The sequence below is a fragment of the Ursus americanus genome, chromosome 30 (genome assembly GCF_024610735.1).
Source record: "Ursus americanus isolate L20-20 chromosome 30, mUrsAme1.1.p, whole genome shotgun sequence".
Lineage (NCBI taxonomy): Eukaryota > Metazoa > Chordata > Mammalia > Carnivora > Ursidae > Ursus > Ursus americanus.
In genome coordinates this window covers 29,741,907-29,768,323 of record NC_142156.1, presented here as the reverse complement: position 1 = coordinate 29,768,323, position 26,417 = coordinate 29,741,907, and the positions used below count along the sequence as shown (strand labels likewise).

General features: G+C 47.8%; 1 protein-coding gene across 2 annotated transcripts in view; it reads right to left on the bottom strand.

The window, feature by feature from the left end:
• DGCR2 (DiGeorge syndrome critical region gene 2) overlaps positions 1–26,417 on the bottom strand; it is an 89,503-nt gene that overhangs the window by 3,213 nt on the left and 59,873 nt on the right. For both annotated transcript variants that reach the window (XM_045815210.2, XM_045815211.2), the window contains exons 6-9: positions 20,977–21,153; positions 7,693–7,896; positions 2,327–2,479; positions 1,125–1,361 (exon numbers count right to left, since the gene is read on the bottom strand). In XM_045815210.2, the coding sequence (XP_045671166.2) occupies positions 1,125–1,361; positions 2,327–2,479; positions 7,693–7,896; positions 20,977–21,153 (771 nt within the window). The remainder of the gene's footprint in view (positions 1–1,124; positions 1,362–2,326; positions 2,480–7,692; positions 7,897–20,976; positions 21,154–26,417) is intronic.

The window sequence follows — 26,417 nt, the reverse complement described above, 5'->3', positions numbered from 1 at the left end:
GAGGAAGTTACTGGGCCGGCAGTGGCCACGCTGTGGCTGGAATATGGGGATGAGAATGCAGGGGGCAGGGCCGGAGCAGGCAGCTCTGTGAACCTCACAGGGGTCTGCAGAAATCTCTGGTTTGAGGGAAGCTTTGTGGCAGCCCACTCCCTTCAGTGTGCCTGCTCCTTACAGAACTTCTCCCAAAGCTTGGGGCATCAGGGCCCAGCGTGCCCCTTTGCCCGGCCCTGGGGAGCACGAGCAGCAGCCCTGGCAGGAAGCGTGTTCTACCCTGACCCCCCCTGACAGCAAACTGACAATCTGTGTGTGCAGGGTCAAATCCAGGTCTCGCCTACAGACCACAGAGGCACAGTCCCAGTGAACATCGCACTGCTGGCCCCAGGACAGCATTGTACGTGGGTGCGCAGGGAACCAGCCACCTTGGAGCAGGGTACTGCCCGCCGGTGGACCGCAGGGGGGCTCGTGCGTGTTAGAGGGTGTTAACACATGGGCCAACGGCATGGGCCACCTGAGCTGCACACCAGGCACAGGGACAAGCCGGGCAGTGGGTGAGGAACCTGGCATTCCCTCTGTGCTACACAGCTCTGTGAGGAATGAGCTTCCGTGGTATCAGATGGACAACAGATTCAAGTCATCGGGCCAACAACACAGAACCAATGCTTTCTTCACAGAACTGCTTCCAGACAGGAGGCAACGTCATGATGGTGTCTCTTCAGCTCACCACACGTACACGTGTGTCTTTACGGTCAAGCAGTTGGCTCTGGGTGGGACCCTGCAGCTCTGGCCTTGCCCTGTCCCCACAACCACCAGCACCTGGCTCCCCAGTTCTCCACAGAGCCCAGCTGGGTGTGCCCCAAGGGCTGCCTGCTAACAGCTGTTCACGGGAAGAAGGCCAGTGGCAGCGTGGGCACTGCCAGCGCTCACCTGCACGGGCAACCCTGGGAAAAGCCCGCCTACCGACAGACGGCACTTCCTTCCACCTTAAAGGGAAGCCCAAAGGGAAAGCAGAAGGCCAGGAAGAAGTGGAGGTTCAGGGTCCTATGGGCTGGGGAGGAGGACCCCTGAGCCTCTTGCTGCACACGGCGGACAGTTAGCGCTGCTCCCTGTCCCCGGGGGGGAAGCACCTGCGGGGTCGTAGAACACGCTGTCAGGGTTGATGGAGGCCTCGTAGGGTGGCGGTGGGTCATCAGGCTGGTCGATGTCCGGGTACTTGTATGCGGTGTAGGGAGGCGGAGGGTCGTGGAAGTGGAACGTGCCGCCTTCCCCGTCATCAGAAAGGTGTAGTGGTGTGAGGCCGGTGCCGAACCCGTCTGGGCCATAATCAAAGCCGGGGATCCTCCGGCCGAGGTTGAAGTGGTGCACTGGGCAACCGCAGGGAGAGACAAGCAACAGAGTCACGTCCCTCAAAGATGCCCAGCTCAGCTCGAGTCACCCACCCCCTCCTGAGGCTGGACCTGCCACCCCCAGGCCCAAGGGATCAGGCATCCCAACAGTCACACTCGTGTGCCCGGCTGCCCACACGAGAGCCCAGAATCTCTCACCCGGACCCCCTCCTTCAGGGCATCCCTGGCCCCCACACACGTGCAGCCCACCACTACTTCCTGCCACTTCTGCCGCCCCGCTGTCACCACAGCCCTCCAGCTGAGGCCGGCCTGGTGAGAACCGAGGGTCTGGGGAAGGACCGCGCTGACTCTCAGAGCCGTGAGGCCCCCGACTGCAGCTGGCACGGTCCCTCAGCACTCCCACCACCTTGATTCGGAGCCCTCCAGCCCTCGAGCCCTCGGGGTCTGCCACCATCCCACCGCTCCCCACACGGACTGGGCGACCGGGCGCTGGGGAGCCTGGCTTGCTCGCTGAGACAAGGAGCGATTCCAGCAGCTCTATTGAGGGCACAGGCTGCTCACTGCAGAGAACTTGAGCTGAGGAAGGCAAGTCACACCCTAAGCTGCCCAACAGCTCCAGGCGTCTGCTGCTCTGCCCCTGTGCCCCCGGCAGGTGGCCCACTCACGGTCCAGGCTGCCAGAAAAGGTAACATCACCCATCTGAACACAGAGTGGCAGCTGCGGGTCCTGCTTCAAGGCCTGGAGGGCCGGGGAGCCGGGGGAGCCCTATTTCAGGTCCCCAGGACAGTTCCCCTAGTTCCCCATGTGTGTGCTCAGCCCAGGAGCAGGTGAGTGGGTGGGACAGGGACACGCTGGGGCACCCCTTTCAACATCCTCTCCCTCCTTGCCCGTTCCTGCTTCCTGTGCCCTCCCACCCCAAACGGGACACAGCCTGGAGCCGGGCCTCCACTGTGGCCATCATAGGCAGGGCCAGGCGCACTCACAGTTGGCTCCAATCAGGGACTCGATGCGCTCCCGCCGCCTCTGGCGAAGCCGGTGGACCATGAAAAGCAGCAGCGACAAGATGAGGAAGGAGGAGATGCAGCTAACAATCAGACGCATCCCACTGGCCATGGAGTCGAACAGGCTGTTGCCATCTGTTACAAGGATGGAAGGAAACCGGCTGTTCTCAGAAAAGGACCGCCTAACCCCCCAGGTGCTTAGTGCTATGGCAAGGCCACAGCCTTTCACCACCAGGCAGGTATGTGGAAAAGCATTTGCTTCCTGATTCCCTGCACGTGACGAGCTTAGGAGAGACGGCAGAAATGAACCAGCTCAGAGTCATGAATACTGTGATAACACCAAAGAAGTAAATCGTGGGCCAGAAAAAATATTTTACCTTCCAGCCCAGGACTAAGTTCCATGCGATGAGCCCCTTCTGCCTAAGAATCTCTGTTGTGGGCCCCTGTGCCCCCAACCACACAGTACAAAATCAGGCACATGTGACCAAGCTCCTGGACCCTAGACCAGGGATGCTCACCTGGGCGACTCTGTAACTCCCAGGGACCATCTGGTAATGTCTGGAGACACTTTTTCACCATCAATGCCTCGAGGGTGGAGGCACTCCTGGCATCCAGCGGGTAGAGGCCAGGGATGCCGTCAACACCCTGCTGAGCACAAGGGCCCACATCACAGTGCTCAGCCCCACATGCTGACAGTGCCCATGTGGAGACACCTGCGTCGCTCTGGTGCCCCAGTGCTTGTCACGTGCCTGCTGTGGAGCTGCTGTGGGGGAGCACAGATGATGATCACGGGACGAGGGGTGAGGGAAGAGACTTGCACTGGCTGAGCGCCGACAGCGTGACAGACCTTGCCAGGGGCTCTCACCTAGGTGAGCCGGGCCACTCGCACCAAGTCATAGAGTAACAGAACCAGCAAGTGGTGCCGGGAATACCTGCCTCCACAACCCAGAGGGAGGGCCACGGAGGCCTCAGTGGGGGTGTGTGTGGGGGCGGGGGAGAGTGACCTGTAGCCACTGGAAGCAGGACTCCACATGGGTGGAAGAACTGTCGACTTCCAACTCCGTGACAGCCATGCGGGCAGGTCCCCAGCCACCAGCCCCAAGAAGACACTTCGTGGCCAACATGGATTCCATGAGAGAGACCGGGCTCCTGTGGCCCTTCTGCTGCTTCAGCTGGCCCAGCCTGCTCCATACCAACAGGGATGGTCCGAGCTCACTCCTGCCCTCCTCCCACAGGGCCAGAGAGCTTCCCTCAAAGCTGCACTTATGCTGACAACACTTGGGAAGTATGTATGTGGAAAGGATACATCCTCTCACCAATTAGCTGCTTTTTTGGTGCCTCTGATCCTCTTCCAGTCTCAAGGGAACATTCTGTCTCTGTCTGTGGGAGGAAGTCTGTCAGCTCAGGGGGCTGCTGACATGTGTTAATTGGTGGCCAGCTCAGAGATCCCAAGGGGGCCTAAAGCAGCAGTCCGTTTGCAATGACTCTTATTAATCACTTCCAAAATAAACCCAAGGACACATTCAAGGTCCCTGACCATCCCTCCATGCTGATTACCAGGAAGGAGAAAGCATCCCCTAGAAGAAAGCCACCTGCAGTCAGACACAAAGAAGACAGCACTGTCCTAGGAGCCAGAAGGCAGCTCTTGGGTCCCTGGGGACTCACACCATGGCTGGTCCCTCTATGGGGCTCTGGATAATACCAGGCGGGGGGCTGTCTTCTGTCTTCCAGGCTACTGGTGCGTAGCTAGCCCTTGGGCCCCAGAATCTGTGGCCTGCTGGGGTAGATGCTGTTGGAACTGAAGGTGTCCTGAAGTCCACCTGGCCTGACCCTTGGTCTGATGCCAGGTCCTCTCCACGTGGCTGCCCAGCCTGTGCGTGAAGAACTCCATTTCACGGAGCTTGATTACGTGGTTAACGGTTTCAAATCTCCGAGAGACAGCAGGTGAAGCAGCAGCTCAGCAGGAACTGGAGGGCGATGCCCTGGACTCTAACATGGGCTCTGTTCCTGGCAGCTACACAGCTGGGTACCTCATCTCACCTCTTGGAGCCTCATGACTCCAGGCCGCCCCAGGGCACCAGTGCAGGATGGGAGGGGAAGAGCACTGTGAGAGGGGCAGTCGCTCTGCACCTGGGTCACCGCTCAGTGTTGGCAGTTGTACTATTTTAGTCTTCCATTAGCTGTGGTACCCCGAGTGGATTCAATCTGTTCCCCTAGTGACTAGCGCCGAGCATCTTTTCAGCTGCCATCACGTACCTTCTTTGGTAAAGTGTCATATTAATCTTTTCCCCACTTCTTAACAGAGTGGTTTGCTTTCTTGAGTTTTTAGAGTCTTTATATACTCTGAATACAAGACTTCTGTCTGATTTGTTTTGCAAATATTTTTTTCCCTGATGGTGACTCATCTTTTCATTTCCTTAAACAACTTTCAAAAGGCAGAAGTTTTCAATTTTGATCAAGTACAATTTATCAATTTTTCTTTTGTGGATCATGCTTTTGATGTCAGCTATAAATGTTGCCTATCCCAAGGCCACAAAGATTTTTCTATGTTTTCTATTTTCTTTTAACAGACTTTATTTTTTTAGAGCATATATTTTCTTCTAGAAGTTTTACAATTTAAGGTTTTACAGTTGGGTCTATGACCATTTTGAGTTAATTCTTATACATAGTAAGATGTGTAATTAAAGGCATATGTGTGTGTATATATATTTTGCATATGGATGTCCAATTGTTCCAGCACCATTTGTTAAAAGATATCCTTTCTCGATTCAATTGCCTTTGTACTATTGTCAAATATTAGTTGACCATATAAGTGTGGGACTATTTCTAGACTATTCTGTTCCACTGATCTATGTGTCTCTTCTTTTGATAATACCACTGTTTTGATTACTATGACTGTACAGTAAGTTTTAAATCAGGTACCATGAATTCTCCAACTTTGTTCTTTTCAAAAACTGTTTTAGCTATTTTAATTCCTTTGCCTTTCTACATAAGTTTTATTTATTTTATTTTTTTATTTTTTTAATTTTAAAGTAATCTCTACACCTAATATGGGACTCAAACTTGCAACCCTAAGATCAAGAGTCATGTGCTCCACTGACTGAGTCAGCCAGGCACTCCTCTACATAAATTTTAGATCAGTTTGTCAATGTCTGTAAAAAGTCTGCTGGAATTTGGGTTAGGACAGCATTGTATCCATAGGTAATTCGGGGGGAATTAACTGCCTAATGATATTGAGTCTTGTGATCCATGAACATGGTATACCTCTCCTTTCATTTACACCTTTAATTTCTTTCATCAGTATTTTATGCTTTGTAGCATACAAACTATGCACATATTTGTAAGACTTATACCTAAGTATTTCATGTTTTTTTTGGTGCTACTATAAATGGTACTTTTCTTAGACATTTCAATTTCCAACTGTTCACAGGTAGTATATATAAAAACAGTGGAGCTTTATATTTGCCCTTGTATGTGGAGACCTTGCTAAACAAACTTACTAGTTGTAGTAACTTTCTTATAGATCCTCTGGGATTTTCTATGCAGACAATCATATCATCTACTAAAAAAAAGGTGATTTCATTTTCCCCTTCTGGTCTGGATACCTTTCCATTTTCTGGCACTGTCCTCGACCTCCTAGTACAACCCTGAACAGAGTGGTGAGAGCAGATATCCTTGTCTTCTTGAAGGGGATACTCTCCCAACGTCCCCAGTTTGGGTGGCAGTGTGTCTGTCCTTGTTGGAATATAGGCACTTCCCAGGAGAAAATGCTCAGCTTGGGAAGCAGTTAGGAGCCTGAAAAGTAAGGCTGAACAATAGGCAGGCAGATGCCCTGGAAAAGCTGCTCTGGCTGCACAGGAGAATGGCCTGCAGCAGCCGTGGTCTCATCCAGATGCCCTGAGAGCCCTGCTCTGCTGAGAAGTCCTCAGGACTGGGCAGGCCCTACAGGCCTTATATAGGTCTGGTCATTCTGATAAAGCCTGGAGGGAGAGGTAAGGCAATACTGGTAGACACTAAGATATGGAATGAGAAATCCAGGTGATGTGGCTTGTGAAAGCCAGAGTCTGACTCCTGTGGAAGGTAAGTGAGCTGGAGGTTCAGAGTGATGTGGCCAGGAAACAGGAGACCTGGTAAGCACCCAATCATTGCTTGTCAGAATCCCACAGGAATGCATCTTATATAAGCAGATACAATCTACTCTGTGAGTTGGGGAGGCCCAAGTGTACCCTCACTGAGCTCCATTCTCCCTGGTAGGCTCCTCTGTACTCTTCACAGCTGACTGCACATCTGGGACATGTGCCAATGTGTCTGATTCGGCCAAACCTCAGACACCCTCTGACACTGCTTTGCCCTCTCCCCCAGAAGGCCTTCCTGGCATGCAGGGACACTGCCAACTCTCTACTTAACGAGAGCTCTAGTTATTGTGGCCCTCATACACCAGTTCCAGCTCCTGTCCCACCAGCACTAGGCAAACCAGCTTCTCCTCCACAGGGGCCCTGGAGGATGGAGATGGCCACCACGCCCTGCCCAAGCTTCTCTTCTACAGGATCCATGAGCTTAGGGACTTCCACAAGTCCCTGTCCACGTCTCTCTCACACTGCCAAGATAAAAAAACAAATTCATACTTTTGATTTACATTTCTCTTGAGATTATGAATTCACAGAGATGCCAACTGCACTGATGTGAAGAATAATCCAGCATGCTGTATGGAGTGTGATGCCCACTAATGGTCGTACAGAGCAGGCTGCTACCTGCTGCTCTCTTTTTCTTTTTTTCCGGAAAGGAAAGAAAGAGGGCTTTCTAGAGACCACATGCCTGCATAGTGTCTAACCACAAACACCACTTAGTAGGAAGTTTCTTTCTCAAAACTGAGGGTAATATTTAATCTTTTTCTAAAAGACTTTAAGAGCAAAAATCGATGACTGTAAGCAATAAAAACTGTCATTACCCTCCACATCACCATACTCAGAAAAGAGCTCGAATGGGGACGTAAGTCTTGACGGGAGAAAGGTGAGGTTTGAAGCCATCGGTTACAGCTGATTCATGAGCAGACACCCACTCTCAAGTTCAAGTTCACTGGTGTACAATAACTGTTACCTACCTGAGAGCTGACACAAGCCAACCTGTGAGGTGGCAGCTAGAGAAGCTTGGGTCATGTGACACACACATGCCCACAAGAGTAGTTGGCCATCAAAGCTGGCAGGACAGCTCTGCAAACAAATGCTGCCACCACTGCTATGACACATGTCATGCGCTCTCATGAGTCCCCGCCACTGAGAAAGCAAAGGGACATCTGGGCTCTAGCTCAGAATAGGGGGGGCTGACACATGACCCACCATCAGTCTCACCTGGGTCCAGGCACATGAACTTGCAGCATTCCTTGGGGTCCTTGCGGTACTGCTGGCAGCCCTGGGGCCTCTCGCAGAGGGCAGCCACACACATCTCGGGCTCCCCACCATGGCAGGTGCAGCTCAGGCATGGGTCGTCTCCTTTGGGGGTGAAGTAGAACCCTTCATCCACCACATTGTCCTTGATGTCAACGCATGTTTGACCTGCAACAAGCACATACATGCATATATATATATGCATTATTGGCAGAAGGAGCCCTGACTCTCCCAACCCAGGTCTAGGCAGCAGACATGACAACAGAGGAGTCGGCAAGATCAACCTGAGAGCCCTCCCAGTGCTGAAGTGTGTGTCTGGCCCACAGCTACAGGGAGTGGCTATCTGAGAGAGGTCACTACAGCTCACTGTTAGGACAAAGCACACCTGGTTAGGGCACACCTGGCCATAAGCCCAGAGAGCTGGGAGAGAGAAGAGTGCTAGATTCCAGGGGAAAGCCCGTGGACAAGTGTTTGCTTTCAAGTGTTTGCCTAAGCAGTTTACTTAAGAGATTTCTTCAATTTTAAGATGCAGCTGCCATGCATATTAACCATTTTACAACACATTTGAGAATGTGTCTCCAATGATTTTCCCAAGAAGCTGCTGGTTCTGCTTGCAAAGATGGTCCACTAGTCCTGAGACACACACAATAAACTCTGTGCAGAGCTGACCTGGGGCTAAAGGAAGAGAAATGGCCTTGACCAGAGACTAGAGGGAGCTGAAAACTCAGAGCCCTAACCCAGCCCCAGACACAACAGATGCCTGGAAGAAGGGACAAGGCATGAGGCAGGGGCAGCTCTCCAAAAGACACATGCTCAGTGAAAGGCAAAGCGACACAAGAAGAAGTTTGTTTCAGTCTCCAAATGGAGTACAGATATCTAAAAAAACTCATCGGAAATCCCACAGCCATGGGTCTGCGCCTCACTTAAGACTGGAATCAAATCTACATAGCTCTTATTGTCAGGAATCTGCAGGGCAAGAAACTCACATAGAACTGTTCTCTGCTAGAACAGAGAGAAAAAGAATGAAGAAAAATGAGCAGCGCTCAGAGAAACGTGGGACACCATCGAGTGTACCATCATACACGAAATGGAAGTACCAGAAGGAGAAGAGAGTAGAAGGAGCAGAAAAAAGTATCTGAAGAAATAACGGCTGAAAACTTCCCAAATTCATTGAAAAACAACCTGTATGTGTAGGAAGCACAACAAACTCCAAGTTGGATAAAAGCAAAGAGCCTAAACACGTCAGAACACACACCATAGTACAAGTGCTGAAGTCAAAGAAAAAGTGAAAACCTTAAACACAGCAAGCCAGAAAGGACTTGTTACTTATAAGAGAACCCCCGTAAGACTAACAGCTGAATTCTCAGCAGAAAAAACCGAGGCGAAAAGGCAGTGGGATAACATACTCAAGGTGCTCAAAGAAAAAAACCGTCAACCAAGAATCCTATATCCAGCAGACCTAGCTTTCAAAACCTGACGGCAAAATAAAGACTTGCTCCAGACAGACAAGGCCTGAGGGAATTTGTTGCTTTCACACCTGCCTTATAAGAAATATCAAAGGAAGTCTTTTTTCCCAAAGGAAGTTCGTTTCTTTTTCTTTTTTTTTTTTTTAAGAGGGAGAGAGAGTGAGCATGAGGGGACGGAGGGGCAGAGAGAGAGGGAAAGGGAGAATCCTAAGCAGGCTCCACACTCCGTGCACAGCCTGACACAGGACCTGATGCAGGGCTCTGTCTCACAACCCTGAGATCATGACCTGAGCCGAAATCAAGAGTTGACTGCTTAACTGACTGAGCCACCCAGGTGTCCCACCCCAAAGGCAGTTCTTAAGGCTAAAAGAAAGTGACCCCCAGAGAGGAATTTGGATCCATACAAAACCCAAAAAGTACTAGAAAAGATAATTATGTAATTATGAAAGACAATATAAATGAGTACTTTTTTCTCTTAATTGATTGAAAAGGCAACTGTATAAGATACTGTTTATAACGTAGTATTGGGTCTCTAACATATAGAAATGTAACGTCTGTGTTTGCCAATAACAGCCCAAAGGAGGTGTGTGGACGCAAAGCTGTTTTAGGCTAAGGAAATGACTGGAGGTGGTAATTAACAACGTTTTGTTCGTTTGTAACAATAACAGACCTAATGTGTATAATAATAATACCACAGAAAGAAGGAACGGGAATAGGGTTATAAGGGGTAACATTCCACATATCACTGAAATGAACCTAGCATCAGTCTGAAGCTAATCTTAATAAAATGTATACGGCAAAATGTATACGTATATGTACATGGAATTAGTGGTAATAGTTACACTTACCTGTGAATATACTAAAAAGTGCTGAATGGTACACTTTAAATGGGTGAATTGTAAAGTATGTGAATTATATCTTATTAAAGCTATTTAAAAAAAAAAAAGAGGGACGTCTGGGTGGCTCAGTCGTTAAGTGTCTGCCTTCGGCTCAGGTCATGCTCCCAACGTTCTGGGATCAAGCCCCACATTGGGCTCCCTGCTCGGCAGGAAGCCTGGTTCTCCCTCTCCCACTCCCCCTGCTTGTGTTCCCTTTCTCGCTGCCTCTCTCTCTGTCAAATAAATAAATAAAATCTTAAAAAAAAAAAAAAAGAGATGATGGCTGAGATCTTCCCATTATTAATAAAACACAAATTCCTAGGGGTCCTAAAAGGACCAATAAAAATAAATCAATAACTAGGCACAATGTGATGAAACCTCAGTGTATCAACAAAGAGAAACTCTCAAAAGCAACAAGAGATGAAGATTACTACTGTTCTGTGTTTTCTCAGGCAATGGTCAGTCGGTGTGGCCACAAGGGGGGCACAGGGGAGGCACAAGAAAACAAGGTGTATTATACGCATAGATTTTGGACCGACCAAGTCATTGCACGTCAGCAGGGATCACACATGAAGAACACCAAGCGTGCCACTCAGCCAAGTGGGTAGGCAGCAGAGAAGGAGCAAGGACCCACAGCAAGTGCTTTATTGGGGGGGTCAGGGTGGAGTACACAAGCAAAGGCATGGGGGATTTCACTGGAGCACTTGACTATCACTAGGTCACAGTCAGGGGAGGGCAAGAAGGAGAACTTATGGCAGAGGCCAACCTTCTCACACTGGGGTACCTGGCCACCTGGGTGGGATGCTTAAAGCCTGTTTGTGGAGCAGGAAGATAAGAAGTTTTAAAATGTATAATATACCTAACAAACCAAGAAAAGGCATATGATAGTTCAGGGCAAGGAACAGGCAGAAACAATAAAACATCTTCAAAGTCTTGAGAAAAAGTAACTGTTAACCAGCGAATCTATACCCAGCTAAATGAACATTCAGGATTGGGGTCAAAAAATACAGACTTTTCATTCAGAGAGTAAAAGAGTGTAGCACTGACAACACAACCTCACTTCAAAGAGCTCCTTAAGAAGGTATTTGAGAAATAAAAAGCTGGCCCCAGAAAGAAGTGGGACGCAAGAAGAGATAATAAAGAAACTGATGAACATAAATGCGGACTTCGTAAAACGACAAGTGATTCATTTAAGAAGCATAAGAACAAAGTAGAACTAAAATAATGGACACCAAGTACACGTAAGTCCGAAGCTGGGGAACAACTGGAGCTAGGCGCAATATAGAGCTTTTGGGTTTTTTTTTTTTTTAACTTTTTATTTTTAGGGGCACAGGGAAGTGTGTCTTCTCCGGTGTCAAGAAGTGGCCCTTCCACGGCACTGGAGGAGATAATGCTAAGTGAAATAAGTCAAGCAGAGAAAGACAACTATCATATGACTTCTCTCATCTATGGAACATAAGAACTAGGATGATCGGTAGGGGAAGAAAGGGATAAAGAAAGAGGGGGTAATCAGAAGGGGGAATGAAACATGAGAGACTATGGACTCTGAGAAACAAACTGAGGGCCTCAGAGGGGAGGGGGGTGGGGGAATGGGATAGACCGGTGATGGGTAGTAAGGAGGGCACGTATTGCATGGTGCACTGGGTGTTATACGCAACTAATGAATCATCGAGCCTTACATCGGAAACCAGGGATGTACTGTATGGTGACTAACATAATATAATAAAAAATCATTATTTAAAAAAAAAAAAAAGAAGAAGTGGCCCTTCCAAGAACTGAGCTTTGGAGCCAAAATGGCTGCCACTGGGGAAAAAACAAAAACAAAAACAAAACCCTCTGCTTTCCAGTTCCAGCTGATGGTAACTTTTTGACTGATACCCGTAAAAGAATTCGCTCAAAAGCACACTTGTTCTCAGCAGCCTGTAAGGTCCCTTGTGAATTCATCATCTAGGGAAAGGGAGGCATACCCAAGTTGCAATTGCAGGGCATGTGCTCTGCAGGGTTGTAAGGAAGATAAGGGTTGGTTTTAACCATCCTCCCAATGCCCCTTTTTAAGCCTTCTTAAAAGGGGGTTTGCACGGTGCGTAGAAATGAGGCTCCTCTGCAGTCTAGGTCTTCCTCACTTGATCAGTAAACACAAAGTGGCACTGGCCCATTGGAAATTACAGGCTCCATTCAGGAGAAAATAAATTACTCACTGAGCAGCAAATTCTATAAATTTGTAATTCAGATCTCAGACTGACCTTGCAATATAGGGTCTTTGTATTAACCAGAAGGAAGTTAGAGACACTGTCTTTAGATATAAAAAAATAAATCAATTATGCCCTTTAAAAATGTAAGGGTAACCAGAGTTTCTGAACCAGTATAGGAAAAAAAGAACTAGAAATCTCATTTAAGTCAGGAAAAAATAAAAAAGAAGAAAAATCCTGGGTAAGCAGCACAGAATAAGGTGCCAAAATCAACTTGAAGACTTAATTAATTAAGAGTACAAAAAGGCATATTAAAAGAAAGCTAGGGGCGCCTGGGTGGCACAGCGGTTAAGCGTCTGCCTTCGGCTCAGGGCGTGATCCTGGCGTTATGGGATCGAGTCCCGCATCAGGCTCCTCCGCTGGGAGCCTGCTTCTTCCTCTCCCACTCCCCCTGCTGTGTTCCCTCTCTTGCTGGCTGTCTCTGTCAAATAAATAAATAAAATCTTTAAAAAAAATAAAAAATAAAATAAAATAAAATAAATAAAAGAAAACTAGCACAAAAATATTATGCAATAATAAAGAAAATAGTTCCTATATATCGGGAGCTTTCTATATGACAAGGACTGTTCTTTGCACTGCACATATGTTAACTAATCTCTCCCAACAACATGGTGAGGTAGGTGCTCTGCTACCCCCTTTTCCTGATGTGGAACCCAAGGGACAGAACCCAAGAAACTTGTCCAAGGCCAAACCTGGATTCAAAGTCTGGCTATCTGACTATTAAATCATGATAAAAAGGTTCAGTTCAGGAAGATATAATAATTATGAGTACTTAGGACCTCGATAACATGACCTCAAGACAGATAAAGCTAAAATTAGAGAACTGTCAGGGAAAAATGGATGAATCAACATCCACAGTGAGAGATTAAAACACACCTCTTTCAACAACAGATAGACCATGCAGTCAAAACAGACTTGAACAATGCCATCAGTAAGCCTGAGCTAATAAATGTATAAAAAAATCCTATGGCCAAGAGTTTAAGCACATATGGAATAGTCACAAAAATCCTAATAACAACAGAACATAAATATGTTAGCTGACAATATACGTAAGCCACTAAATTAAATTAGAGACTATGAGTAAATACAGTATATGATCTATGATTAACCTAGGATAAGAACGACTTCCTGGAAGAGGGAAATATACTGACTACGGAAGGACAGGGAGCGTCTTCTGCAGGGCTAGAAATATTCCACATCTTAATTTGGGAAGTCGTCACACATGCGTACAATTTCCACAAACTTGCACTTAAGATCTGTGTACTTTATTATTTGCAAGTACAGGGAAAATTAAACTTTAATGCCTTATATTAGAAAAACTAAAAATTAAGGAGACAAGGGTCTAACTCTAGGAGGTAGAAAAAGAAAAGGGTAAATAAACCTAATGAAAGTAAAAGGATGGAAACTGACAGGAGAAATTAAGGGCACAGAAAACACATACACAACAGTGAGAATCAATTACTACCCAAAGCTGGTTATTCACAAAGATGAATCAAAGAGCCAAATCTTCAGTTAGACTAATTAAGAAAAAAGGAAGAAAGTATAAATAATATTAGGAATCAAAAGGAGGTCATAATGATGAAGCTTGACCACTCTCTCACATCATACACAAAGATAAAGTCTAAATGGATGAAAGACCTCGATGTGAGACAGGAATCCATCAAAATCCTAGAGGAGAGCATACGCAGCAACCTCTACGACATCGGCCAGAGCAACCTTTTTCATGACACATCTCCAAAGGCAAGAGAAACAAAAGATAAAATGAACTTGTGGGACTTCATCAAGATAAAAAGCTTCTGCACAGCCAAGGAAATAGTCAAAAAAACTAAAAGGCAGCCCACAGAATGGGAGAATATATTTGCAAATGACACTACAGATAAAAGACTGGTATCCAGGGGCGCCTGGGTGGCTCAGTCGTTAAGCGTCTGCCTTCGGCCCAGGGCGTGATCCGGCGTTCTGGGATCGAGCCCCGCATCAGTCTCCACCGCTGGGAGCCTGCTTCTTCCTCTCCCACTCCCCCACTTGTGTTCCCTCTCTCGCTGGCTGTCTCTCTCTCTCTGTCAAATAAATAAAATCTTAAAAAAAAAAAAAAAAAAAGACTGGCATCCAAGATCTACAAAGAACTTCTCAAACTCAATACACGAGAAACAAATAAACAAATCATAAAATGGGCAGAAGATATGAACAGACACTTTTCCAATGAAGACATACAAATGGCTAACAGACACATGAAAAAATGTTCAAAATCATTAGCCATCAGGGAAATTCAAATCAAAACCACACTGAGATACCACCTTACGCCAGTTAGAATGGCAAAAATTGACAAGGCAGGAAACAACAATTGTTGGAGAGGAAAGGAGAAAGGGGATCCCTCCTACATTGTTGGTGGGAATGCAAGTTGGTACAGCCGCTCTGGAAAACAGTGTGGAGGTCCCTTAAAAAGTTAAAAATTGAGCTACCCTATGATCCAGCCATTGCACTACTGGGTATTTACCCCAAAGATACAGACGTAGTGAAGAGAAGGGCCATATGCACCCCAATGTTCATAGCAGCATTGTCCATAATAGCTAAATCATACAAGGAGCCGAGATGCCCTTCAACAGATGATTGGATTGAGAAGATGTGGTCCATATATACAATGGAATATTACTCAGCTATCAAAAAGAACGAATTCTCAACATTTGCTGCAACATGGACGGCACTGGAGGACATAATGCTAAGTGAAGTAAGTCAAGCAGAGAAAGACAACTATCATATGGTTTCTCTCATCTATGGAACATAAGAACTAGGATGATCGGTAGGAGAAGAAAGGGATAAAGAAAGGGGGGGTAATCAGAAGGGGGAATGAAGCGTGAGAGACTATGGACTCTGAGAAACTGAGGGCTTCAGAGGGGAGGTGGTTGGGGGAATGGGATAGACCGGTGATGGGTAGTAAGGAGGGCACGTATTGCATGGTGCACTGGGTGTTATACGCAACTAATGAATCATCGAACTTTACATCAAAAACCAGGGATGTACTGTATGGTGACTAACATAATATAATTAAAAAATATTATTATAAAAGAAAAGAATAACCAAAACAACAACAACAACAAAAGGAGGTCATAATGATATACACGAATGCTTCAAAAATCATAAGAGAATGCTAAGGGAATTGTATGAGAATCAAGTAGAAAATTTAGACACATAGGCAATGCCCTAGATAAATATGACTTATCAAATTGACTCAAAAAGAACCAGAAAACTTGAATATATGTATAATCATGAAAACAACTAAATTAGCATCAAAAATCTATATCCAAGATACACACACACACACACACACACACACACACACGTCTTAGCTCTGTCCACTGAAAGGGCGTAAAAGCCATGAGCATAACTAGTGCCCAGGTCCTCCAAGGCTCTTTGGGAAAAGGCTGAGTCCAGAGAGTACAAGAGGAACTAGAAAAAGAAAGCAAACAGAAGGAAATAATAAAGAGCAATAATACGTGAAATTGAAAATAGAGAAAAATCAATGATACAAAAGCTGGTTCTCAAGAAAACCAACAAAATTGATAAACTTCTAGCAAGACTGACAAAATCAAAATCAGAGAAACACAAATCAGGAATGAAATAGGGGACATCACTATAAATCCTGCAGTCATAAGAAGGTTAATAAGAGAACACCATGAACAACTCTATGCCCATAAATTTGAGTACTTACAAGAAATGGATCAATTCTTTGAAAACCAGAAGAAACTATCAAAAAGTCACTCAACGTGAAACAGACAATCTGAACAGTCCTATAACCATCAAATAAGTTGAATTCATAATTAAAAAACTCCCCCCAAAAGAAATCTCAGGCCCAAGTGGTTTCACTGGAGAATTCTACCACCACAGATAATGGCTCCAAGTGGGTGTGGTTACAGAGGAACAACAGGGAGGATCTTTATGGTGCTGGAACTACTCGTATCTTGACTGTGTTACAGGAACCTACACGAGTAATAAAATTCTATAAATCTCTCTCTCTCACACATACACACACACACGCACAAACGAATACAAGTAAAACTGGAGATAACTGAGTAAGATCAGTGGATCGTGTCCAAGTCAATATCCTGGCTGTGATATTATACCATAGTTTTGCAAAAAAGCTCCCATTTGGGAAAATCAGGCAAAATGTATAAGGGGTCTCTCTGTCTCACTTCCTTTAAATGCATCGGCACCTACAGGATCTCAATAAAAATGTCAATTTCAAACAAACAAACAAACAAACCAGCATAAATGGGTCAAATTAAGCATAAAAATAAATGGTACTCATGAATTATAACCCATCTTATATAATAAAAATCCGAGAGTGCATTTTTTTTTTAAGATTTTATTTATTTATTCGACAGAGATAGAGACAGCCAGCGAGAGAGGGAACACAAGCAGGGGGAGTGGGAGAGGAAGAAGCAGGCTCCTAGCAGAGGAGCCTGATGTGGGACTCGATCCCATAACGCCGGGATCACGCCCTAAGCCGAAGGCAGACGCTTAACTGCTGTGCCACCCAGGCGCCCCCCGAGAGTGCATTCTAATACAAATAAAGACATTAATAAATGGGGGAGAAGGGAATGCTTTTCCTTACAAAAGAATGCCAACTAGTAAACATGAATAGAGTCAGAAAATTGCCAATACATGCCAACATCAGCAGGTACAAGTTTCCTAAGGGACAGGAATTTTACATGGCCTCAAAGGATCTCCTCACGTATTACTTATTCATTTCAAAACGGAAAAAACTAGAACTTTACAGTATACAAATTTGGCAGGTACAACCTTAATCCAGGGATCAAAGCTAATGTCATCAATGTCAGGGCAAAACGACACCACGTGCCTCATGATAATGGTATATCTAAGAGACGAAATATACAGACAATGGCTAGGCCATATATGACAACAGAGCTCTGACCCACCACCTCTGCAGGGACCAGCCCAGAATATTTGGGATTTGGTTGATGACTATGAGCTTCCCTGTTTTTTCCACACTTCCAAGGCAGGACCCATTAGAGAAAGCCAAATATGCTCTTCAAACCAATTACCTCAACTGCCCGGCTTGTAGTTAGCCTACCCCCAGCTTCCCATGCCAACTGCCTCCAATTAGAGCATACTGGGAGCCTTTAGGGCACTTGGTGAAAACCCCGTGATGGTCCACAGCTTGAGCTGGAGGCAGGACAGATGCAGGTGGAGGCCACACACACATTAAGACAGCTGCAAGAGACAGACTCTCTGAAGAGTGGCCCAAAGGGAAGCTCTAAAACAGAGGCCAGAGCAGACATTAAGAAGAGCCCTTTGGAAAACCAGCTCCACTCTAGACACAAGGCAGCTACTGAATACGAAGGCTGGGGTGCATGGAGGATATCCATAGCCCAGCCCCAAACCTGCCCACACTGACCCCCACACCACCACTGCAGTAAAGACCCTCCCTATACACAAGTCCTATCAGAAGGCAAGGCAAACCTCTTTCCATGGACCAAAACCACCAACTGAACTCAATCTCTACTGTCCTACACAAGTTGTCTGATCTTTGACAAAATATTACAAGGCATACAAAAAGCCAGAACACACACACACACACACACACACACACACACTCCAGAGGCAACTAAATCAACAAAACTACACTCAAATAAAGGACCCGTCCCGCAGAAAATTTAAAATAACTATGATGAATGTTAAAAGCTCTAATGGAAAAGGCAGATAATACAAGAGATGAAAACTCAAGAAAGAATCAAACAGTGAAGCCTGGGTGGTTCAGTTGGTTAAGAGGCTGCCTTTGGCTAGAGTCATGATCTCAGTATCCTGGGATCAAGCCCTGTGTTGGGCTCCCTGCTCAGTGGGGAGTCTGCTTCTCCCTCTCCCTCTGCTTCTCCCCCTGTTTGTGCTCTCTCTCTCTCAAATAAATAAACAAAATCTTTTTTTTTTTAAAGAAAGAATCTAAGAGAAACGCTAAAAATGAAAAGCACACAAAATGTCAAAAACAGGAGAAAAATGCCATCAATGGGCTCATAAGCAGACTCGACAAAGCTAAGGAAAGACTTAGTAAAACATGTCAATAGAAATTACTCAAACTGAAAGACAGAAAAGAAATTAAAGAAACACTACAACTAAATGCAATGCATGATTCTGGACTGGATCCTGGACCAGGAAAAAAATAGCCATAAGGCGTATTATTGAAACAATTGACAAAACTGTCATAACAAACTGCAGATTACTGTTTAGCACTACACCCATGTTAAACATCTGGTTTTGGGGGCGCCTGGGTGGCTTAGTTGTTAAGCGTCTGCCTTCGGCTCAGGGCGTGATGCGGGCTGTTCCGGGATCGAGTCCCACATCGGGCTCCTCCGCTGGGAGCCTGCTTCTTCCTCTCCCACTCCCCCTGCTTGTGTTCCCTCTCTCGCTGGCTGTCTCTCTCTCTGTCAAATAAATAAATAAAATCTTAAAAAAAAAAAAAAAGTCCTGGTTTTGGTAACTGTGCTGAGGTTATGTGTGTGTCCTGGTTCTTAGGAAACACACCAAATATTTAGGCCTCAAGGGTACAATATCTTCAATTTACTCCAAATGGTTTAGAAGAAATATGCAGAGAAAAAATGATAAGCAAATGTGCAAAATACAAATAACTGGTGAATCTGTGTGGGGGTGTATGAGAGGGAGTTCCTTATACCATCCCCACAACCTTTCCCTAAGTTCGAAATGACAGTGGACCCCTGAACAATGCAGGGGTTAACTTTGTCTGCATTGTTGAAAATCCACGTACAACCGTTGATTCCCCAAAAATGTAACTACTAATAGTCTACTGTTGACCCAAAGTCTTACTGATGACATGAACAGTCAATTAACACATATTTTGTATGTGATATGTATTATATACTGTATTCTTACAATAAGCTAGAGAAAAGAAAGTATCACAATCAAAAGGAAAAGAAAATACATTTACAACAGTGTACTGTATTTACTGAAAAAAATCCACATGTAAGTGGATTTAAACCCATGTTCTTCAAGTATCAACTACGTATCTAAATAACAAGTTACAAAGTCCCCTGTCCCCCAGGCCCAGATGGTCCTATAGGGTACGGTCTACCAAGCACTCAAGGACAAGATCATCCCCAACTAGCGTAAACTGACTTAGAGACTGGTAAAAAGGAATGCTTCCCAACGAATTTCATAAATCAAATATAAATATGATACAAAAACTAGTCAAGGAGAGTACAGGAAAGGACCGTAACAGACCAAGCTCACTTCTTAAAGGAGTTTCAAAAATCCTAAATAAAGTATCAGCCAAGCAAAGCCAGCAATATACATATATAAAAAACCCCGAGGATGGTTTAATATCAGAGATCTACTAATGTAAAAAAGTAAATGATAAATAAAATCATATAAGCAAAACAGTAATATAAATCAGTAAAGAAGAAAAGCCACATGATCCCAGTAAGTGCAGAAAAAGCATTTACATGTTTGTAACGTAGAAATTCCCAGCAAACTAGGAATGAAGGGTACTTCCTTAACCTCAAAAAGGTAATTTCTCAATCTTTTTTTTTTTTTTTTTAAGATTCATTTTATTTTAGGGGCGCCTGGGTGGCTCAGTTGGTTAGGCGTCTGCCTTCGGCTCAGGTCATGATCTCGGGGTCCTGGAATCAAGCCCCGCATCAGGCTCCCCGCTGAGCGGGTAGCCTGCTTCTCCCTCTCCCTCCCGGCTCGTGCTGTCTGTTGCTATCTCAAATAAATAAATAAAATCTTTTAAAAAAATGATTTATTGTATTTATCTGTCAGAGAGAGTGAGAGAGAGCACAAGCAGAGGGAGCAGCAGGCAGAGGGAGAAGCAGGCAGGGGTGTGAGCCAGGCAAGGAGCTCCTGTAAAGACGGTGTGGTATCAGCATGGGACTAACAAACAACCAAGGGTCAGAATAGACTCCAGAAATAGGCTCAGACATCGATGAACCCCTGATGAATGACAAATCAGCAGGGAAGGGAATGATGGTCCAAATGAATGGTGTTGAGACCATCGGATGACACCCAGCCGGCCTCCCATGCTGCATCTGGGTGCGATTTGTCCCTCCTCCCACCGCAAAGGGGCCCTGCCCTCAGTAAGCACAACACACTGCGTGTCCCCAAAGCTGGAGGAGACCTCGATGTGGAATGTGGGCAAGTGAGCAGGCAGAGGGAACAGGGAAGTCACAGATGGAGCCGGGGGAGTGGTCCAGATGCAGAGCGAGCAGTCTTGGAAAGACCCAAGGAGAGTACAGGTGGGTGACCGGGGAGTCAGAGGCTCCAAGACACCACGAGATGTGGCAAGTCTTCCGTCACTGTTCTTATTTAATCTCCGAACAACAATGAGGTGTGGAGGGCAGGAATTATCACTTCTATCCTGGGAAAGAGAAACAAGGGCTCACAGACTTGGACTGCTGCCCACGTTCCTGCCCTCCCCGCCGCGGCAGCGGTGTACCTTCAGAGAGGGGTGTGAGCCAGGCAAGGAGCTCCTGCCGCCCCACTATGATACAGGGGTCTGCCTTGGTGCACCGTGAGGTCAAAGTCTACTCAAGGTTGACACCAAGGTCCAGAAATCACAGAGCCATATTCATGTACTCATGAGAAGCACTTCCTTACAGCTCCCTAGGAGTCACGGCCAAGGTGGCTTACTTCTTTTACAGAGAAACGAAGACTTCTCATAGCAGTTCTCTGCGTGCCAGCTGTGCAGGTCGTGGTGGCGGAGGGTAGGGAAGTGGAAGCACTGGAGCTGGGCGCAGAACACGTTGTCACTTTCCGACATGGCCGAGGCGAAGATGGGGTCTGGGGGCAGGAACACCTCTGAGGAACCTGAGGGACAAATAACATGTCAACAGACCAAACACATGCAGTCCTTGCAGGGACCAAGGCCTCCCCCAAACTGGACCATCAGTCAAAGGGCTTGTGGGCTGCCACATGGTAGGTGCACCACAGTTAAGGCATTCATTCACAGCCTCCCCCAGTTCCCACGAGCACAGCTCTGGGCAACGTGAAGAATAAAGTAACGGGCCAGAACACAGTGGATTAAAATGTCTGAGTTCAGGGGCGCCAGTCGTTAAGCGGCTGCCTTCGGCTCAGGGCGTGATCCTGGCGTTCCGGGATCGAGCCCCACATCAGGCTCCTCCGCTGGGAGCCTGCTTCTTCCTCTCCCACTCCCCCTGCTTGTGTTCCCTCTCTCGCTGGCTGTCTCTCTCTCTGGCTGTCTCTCTGTCAAATAAATAAATAAAATCTTAAAAAAAAATGTCTGAGTTCATACTGATAAACAAGAAATAAACAGGGGCGGGGGGATCCTCTCTTACAACAGGGAATCAACTAGTAAATGGAGAAGGGCTCAAAAAGGCAGCCACTGCACATGCCAGGACACACAGTTCAGACAGAATCGTGGCTCCGACAACCGAGCAGCAGTATCAGCTGGCCAGGTGAACTGGAAAGCGCTGGCTCCCTGGGACCTCCTCCCAGCTCTAGGGAGACTCTGTCACTCACTGAACTTCTGCCTTCCAAGCTGGGAAGCAGGCAATCAGAAATCATGCTGTCCTGGCAGCCCAGAGTGGGGGTGCTGGAGTGCAGGGAGAAGGGGCCAGGAACCTCTAAGCCTCTCTTTTGCAATGTCCCAGGAGGTCAGACTCTGGCCACATCTGGGGCACAGCACAGCCAACTCCCAGAGTCCGCTCTCTACCTCAGAGAACCCTCCAACACTGGACCACCAAAAGATTCCTTGAGACCAACCCGGACGTGGGTCACTGGAGATACCCTCATTTTACTAAGAAGGCAATGCGGTTTACCCTTTGACAGCAACAAGGCACCCCCATGCATGCCTTCTGAACTCTATTTGCTCCCGATACTACGCATGGAGGTCCGTTTTGAAGAGCCAGTGAGTCTGGAGGCAGGGCCTCATCCTGTAGAAACTGAGAACATGGCCTCCCAGCTCTCTGACAAGGGCAAGAAGATGGACTTCGGGGAAGCATGATGGGATAGAAGCCCAGTCCCCAGCTGACGGGCACAGTCAATGTCAGTGCACCTCTGCTGAGGGATATTGGGGCCCCAGTGGTCAGACTCACAGGAGGACCATGGAGGGAGGGTAGGGGTGGGGGGTCTTCTCACACCATTGCCTCCAATGCCAAGAGTGGGCGCTGCCATGAGCACCGTCTCTTCCAGGCCCCTGCTCCCCAGCGAGGTCTCCTATAACCCCTGTGTGCCTTCTTCTTCTCCTTCAGATGTCCATTCACCTGGGAGAAGCTTCCCTTCTTAAAAACTATTTTCTTCACTATTTGGCTTCTTGTCTCATGGGCTGAAAATGGAATAGCTTCAACCTGTCCTTTATAAAAAACAAATAAACCAACAAGTCTTCAGGAACACCAAGTGGCGCAGTCGGTTGGGAGTCCAACTCTTGGTTTCAGCTCAGCTCATGATCTCAAGGTCCTGGGGCTGAGTCCCACATCAGGCTCTGTACTCAGCACAGAGACTGCTTGAGATTCTCTCTCCCTCTCCCTCTGCCCTTCCCACTCATGCTCCCTCTAAAATAAATAAATCTTTATTTTATTTTTTTTAAAGATTTTATTTATTTGACAGAGAGAGAGACAGTGAGAGAGGGAATACAAGCAGGGAGAGTGGGAGAGGGAGAAGCAGGCTTCCCGATGAGCAGGGACCCTGATGCGGGGCTGGATCCCAGGACCCAGAATCATGACCTGAGCTAGAGGCAGACACTTAACGACTGAGCCACCCAGGCGCCCCTAAAATAAATAAATCTTAAAAAAAAAAAAAAAAAAGTCTCTAGCCCTGAGTCTAGTCACCAGCCCAGAGCACAATGTCAGTGAATGACTGCAAAGCTCTGACCAAGGCCACAAATGACGTATCAGGGTAGAGTCCTGGGACCTGGTCCCCACCCCCTGTCCTGCCCACAGCTGCCTGGAACCTGCCTGAGCCAAGCTCAGAGCAGAGTGTGGGGTGGGGTGAGGGTGTCTCAGCCCCAGCAGGCCATGCAGACGGAGGGCACAGGGAGGGCAGAGTGGAGCGAGCTCCTCTCAGCCGCTCGCTGGTGCCCATGGGACTACCTGGGCCTCCTCGCTCTGTGCTGGTCGCAAGCCCTGTTTACCCTGAGGTCAAGTGAGCTGCAGTTCCTTGAAACCAATAACTAAGAAGATCACTTCCTCTTTGCCAAACTTAGTCCCTTTCAAGCCTTCATTTTATGTGTCCTCTCTATGGTACCTCATACTTCATTTTCCTAAAAATGCTCCATCCTTTCTCTGCCACGAGCTAAATGCGGCTAACCCCCAACACACTCAGTGTGGTCTTCAATTAGCAACTGCAGTGGGCTAAGAAGCATCCCCCCAAAATTCATGGCCACCTGGAACCTCAGAATGTGACCTTATTTGGCTCTCAAGATTAAATTGTCTGGGATTTGGGGTGGGTCCTAAATCCAAGGACCAGTATCCGTACAAGGGAGAAGACACAGAGGAACATGTGGGAAATGGTCACAGACGGAGCAGAGCCCGGAGTGTGGCTTTCATAAGCCAAGGAACGCCAGGAGCCACTAAGCACTGCCAAAGGAGGAACTCTCCTGGAGCGTCTGGAGGGAGGGCAGCCCTGCCGACACCTTGATTTTGGATCTGTCCCCAGAACCGTGAGAAAGTAAACTTGTGTTAAGCCAGAAGTTCATGGTACTCTGTTAGGGCAGCCCCAGGTATCTAACACGGCCTCTTAATCATCTCCCCCACTGATTTAACAAATGCCCGCAGGCCCCATCCTGTAAACAGGCACTTGGGGTACACCGGGCACCAGCGGCAGGCAGAGATCCTTGCCTTGCAGGGCTCACATCAGAGCAGGAGGTGTAAGAGCCGGAAACAGATGACTTAGAGACCTAATGAGTGAAGAATGTGTGATGTTGAAGGTCACAGCTGCTCTAGGTAAAAAGAAACCTGGAGCATGGAGATGAAGGCAGGCCTCGGAGTGGTGCCACGGGAACAGAGAATGGAGGGGAGGGGTGACAAGGCTTGCGCTGGGAGTCCCACACCACGCACAGGCTCGCTGCTTTGCTAGAAGGACTCAAGGGGTCCAGCTTCTAGCCGCAGGCACGGCTAAGATTTATTACAGTAACACAGCATGACACACCAGCAGCAAGAGAAGGGGACAGCTTGGGCGGAGTCTGGGGACATGCAGGCCAGACTTCCTGAGCACTCTCCCACCTGGCAGGAGGGTGTGGGCCTTTGCCAGCAGCAAGCTACAGCAACATCGGTGTGGCATTCCTGCCCAGAGGAACCCCCGGGCACCTCGATTCCAGGCTCATCAAGGGAAGCAGGTGTCCACCATAAACCCCACTGTCCGTGAGGTCCAGGCAGCCTGACACAGTAGGCTCCACCAAATCCCTGAGCTGTCCAGGTGCCAGCCAGGACCAGGCCGGCTGTGCTACCCTTCCCTGCACCGGAGCCAGCCCTGACTTTGGGAAGGAGCATCCCAGGGAGGGCTCACAGCAGCAGCAGAGGAGGCATGGGGCTGGAGAGGAGGGCTGCAGGGTGTTCGAGGGAGGGCAGAGAGAAAGGCTGCTGCAGGGCAGGAGGGGGAAGAGTAGAGGACCCTCAGAGAGCTGTGTGAGGAGACGGGGGTGGGTCGGGTTGGCAGCAAGGAGAGCAGGCTGGAGGTGTTTGGTCATTTAGGTGGGTGACGTCAGATCTGGTGGCTGTGACCCGGTGACAAGTGATCAGATTCTGGACAAGTCTAAAAGGACATGAGATCGTGCCACCGTACCAGCAGACCGCCACCTCCAGACCACTCCCCCATGACTGCCTCTGTGGTGGAGCAGGCCCTCAGCCTGCCGAAGTGGCGGGAACTGCTCCCAGACATGCCCACTCCCTCTGCACACAAGCTGTCCTTGGCCGGACACATGGCCATATGCAAGAACACCGAACTTCCTCTGCTGGCACCCCCCATCCTGCAGCAGGCTGACCTTCACTCACTTTCTACCCAGTGTGCCGTCTGCCTCCGCACAGTGGGCTGTCTGCCTCTTGAGGCAGGGCCTCACTGTCCGGTATGGTACCACAGCCCCCACAGAATGGGCCTGCCCTGGAGCCCACAAGGGGCCGTGGGGATCCTCCCAAATGCTCCTCTACTGGAGGCAGCGACCCAACTCTCAGGGCTGCCTTCCTTCAGCAGAACTGTGGCCTGACCCCGGCTGACTCCACTCCAACTTGACAGTCACCTCACCCAGAGGCCAGGGTCTCCACACTATGCCTTCTAGGCCAGGCTGAGCCCTGGTCCTCCCCCGACAGCCCTCTTCCTCACTGCTGACAGAAGATTCTAGATCAGGATGGGTCAGGGAACACGACAGCATCACACTCCCTGGGTGTGGGCACCAGGGCCAAGAAGATGGAGACCACAAAGGGCCTCCTAAGTGGCACACGTGGCCTCAGCCCACCTGTGACGGGAGTGAGCCCTTAGAGGTGGGCATGCTGAGATGGGGGAGTAATGGGGGCCAAGATGCCGGACTGAGCAGGTCTTAAGTCAGCAGTTACACAACGTGGACACATCAAACATGCGGTACTCTTCCATTTTTGTATTTTAAAATAAATACGTGTAATAACCAGAAACTGAAATGACACTGTTAACAGCAAAGATGTTGGGGCCCTGGGGAGTGGCTTGTGGGAAAATGGGGATGATTCCTTCTGGACAACAGAGATCTCTTTTCAAACTTTGCTCACCAATGTTATAAAAATGGCACCCTGTGTTCTCTGGCAGCAGCAGAGAACGTTCCAGGCTCTGGGTGCTGCCTCAACATCAGGGTCTCGGCGTCCTGGAGTGGGGCTGACATGCTGTGCAGACAGAAGCCAGAGGCAGGGCCTCCCTCTGGGGGGAGAGGCCATGGAAGGAGGCCCCTCTCACAAGCAGAGCTCCAAACTTAAAGTGCACCTGGGGAGTGGGGTGGCCGCATACACGGATAAGTGTGTATATGTGGATAATATATGTGGGTACCCCTTTGCCGCTACACACGTCACAAAACGCACAGGAAAACCTTGGACAAAATGTAAATGAAGTGAATATTTCTAAACATCTTCCCGAGGTGCTTCCTACCACCACGGCTTCCT